The 1,522-nt window shown below is 38.0% G+C and overlaps 1 protein-coding gene across 1 annotated transcript; it reads right to left on the bottom strand.

The window, feature by feature from the left end:
- Positions 1 to 332: 332 nt before the first annotated feature.
- On the bottom strand, positions 333 to 1,274 carry LOC110104584. Its single transcript, XM_020833756.1, has one exon. The coding sequence runs from the start codon at positions 1,272 to 1,274 to the stop codon at positions 333 to 335; it is 942 nt and encodes a 313-aa protein (XP_020689415.1).
- Positions 1,275 to 1,522: the final 248 nt, after the last annotated feature.

Below are 1,522 nucleotides of genomic sequence, written 5' to 3'. Positions count from 1 at the left end.
GCTGACAAAGTTGAAGGCCATCCCTCAAGATTACAGTTCCTTTTTCTCCCATTTATTGGCAAAATACCGGATTATTATTTCTTCAATTTCTTTTTGATCTTTAACCATCACACCTTGTTCATTTTTAATTTTATGAATGAAGTTGGAATTTCTTCTAGCACTTGCATAAGCTTGAAAGAATTTAGAATTTGAATCCCCATCAACCATCCATTTCACCTTGGCTCTCTGTTTCCACCATGTGTTTAATCGAGCCATAACAGTGTTCAGCTCCATTTAGCTTTCAGGATCCACTGTTCCTCTTCCGAAATAACTCCATCTCCAACTTCTAGTTCCTATAGTCTCAGCACTTTAGATTTTAGCTCCTCTTTATGTAAGTTCATTGCCTTGAACTTAGCCTTGCTCCAAAAATGAAGATCTCTTAAAGTCCTCTTAAGCTTGTCATTAAGAGCTTGAGAAGGATCACCTTTAGTATTTTTATTCCATGATTTATAAACAACAACAATCGATGCTGGAATCGAGGACCAAACCTCTTCAAACTTTAAAACCTTCTTATTAGGAGGGATGAAGTTCAACAGTTTAAACAATATTGGACAATGGTCCGATGCCAACCTTGTCAAATGTTTCACTAAAAGCCTGTGGGAAGAATTAAAGGCTGTAGCATTTACCAAACACCTTTCCAGCTTCTCCAGAATTCTATCAACTCCTCTCTTGTTATTGCACCAAGTATACTTGGGACCTACACAAGCCACCTCATGCAAGTTATTACAAGTAATGAATGATTTCATCTCCCTTGGTCCCAAGCCAAAAACAAAATTTCTTCCTCCTTCTTTTTCTTCCTTGGAAAGCAGACAATTAAATTCACCTCCTATGATCATAGGGAAATCATCAGTCATAAAATGCTCCAACCCCTCCCATAAACTCCTTCTCCTATCAATATCCTTGCTACCGTAGATAGTAGCAATTATCCATGTTCCTTTATTGATGACATTGAGATCACCAATAAGGAATTGAGATGAAGCTCCCAGCATGCTGAATTTAGCCATATCTTGCTTCCAAATTACCAAGATACCTACAGAGAGGCCTTCTGATGGAACATGAAAGTAGTCCCATCCTTCACCAACCAAAGTACTAACAACCTTCTTGTCCAAAACATTAATTTTAGTCTCCACCAAACCTAGGAAGAACAAACCATTCTCCCTGATGAACTCCCTTGCATATAGAGAAGCTTTAGACTTCCTAGCTCCTATATAATTCCAAAATCCAATAAAAGACATTAATGGCTAAAGGAGGTTCCCCATCCTGGTTTTGCCATCTCCTTCCATCTTCTTACTTCTCGGGTTAAGCTTTATAGGACCCAAACCCTTTAATTGCTTGGTTCTTTTCCTCCTAACATTGTTAGAACCTTCTTCTTCTAGGCTGAATTGATCCTCCAAGTGATCCACCTCCGAAGATGCTTCTATTTCTCCTTCTGAAATAAAATTCTCTAAAGAGATTACCAATACAGGGCATTCTTTATTATTAT

The sequence above is a fragment of the Dendrobium catenatum genome, unplaced genomic scaffold (assembly GCF_001605985.2).
Source record: "Dendrobium catenatum unplaced genomic scaffold, ASM160598v2 fragScaff_scaffold_1179, whole genome shotgun sequence".
Taxonomy (NCBI): domain Eukaryota; kingdom Viridiplantae; phylum Streptophyta; class Magnoliopsida; order Asparagales; family Orchidaceae; genus Dendrobium; species Dendrobium catenatum.
This window is presented reverse-complemented; position numbering and strand designations above follow the sequence as displayed.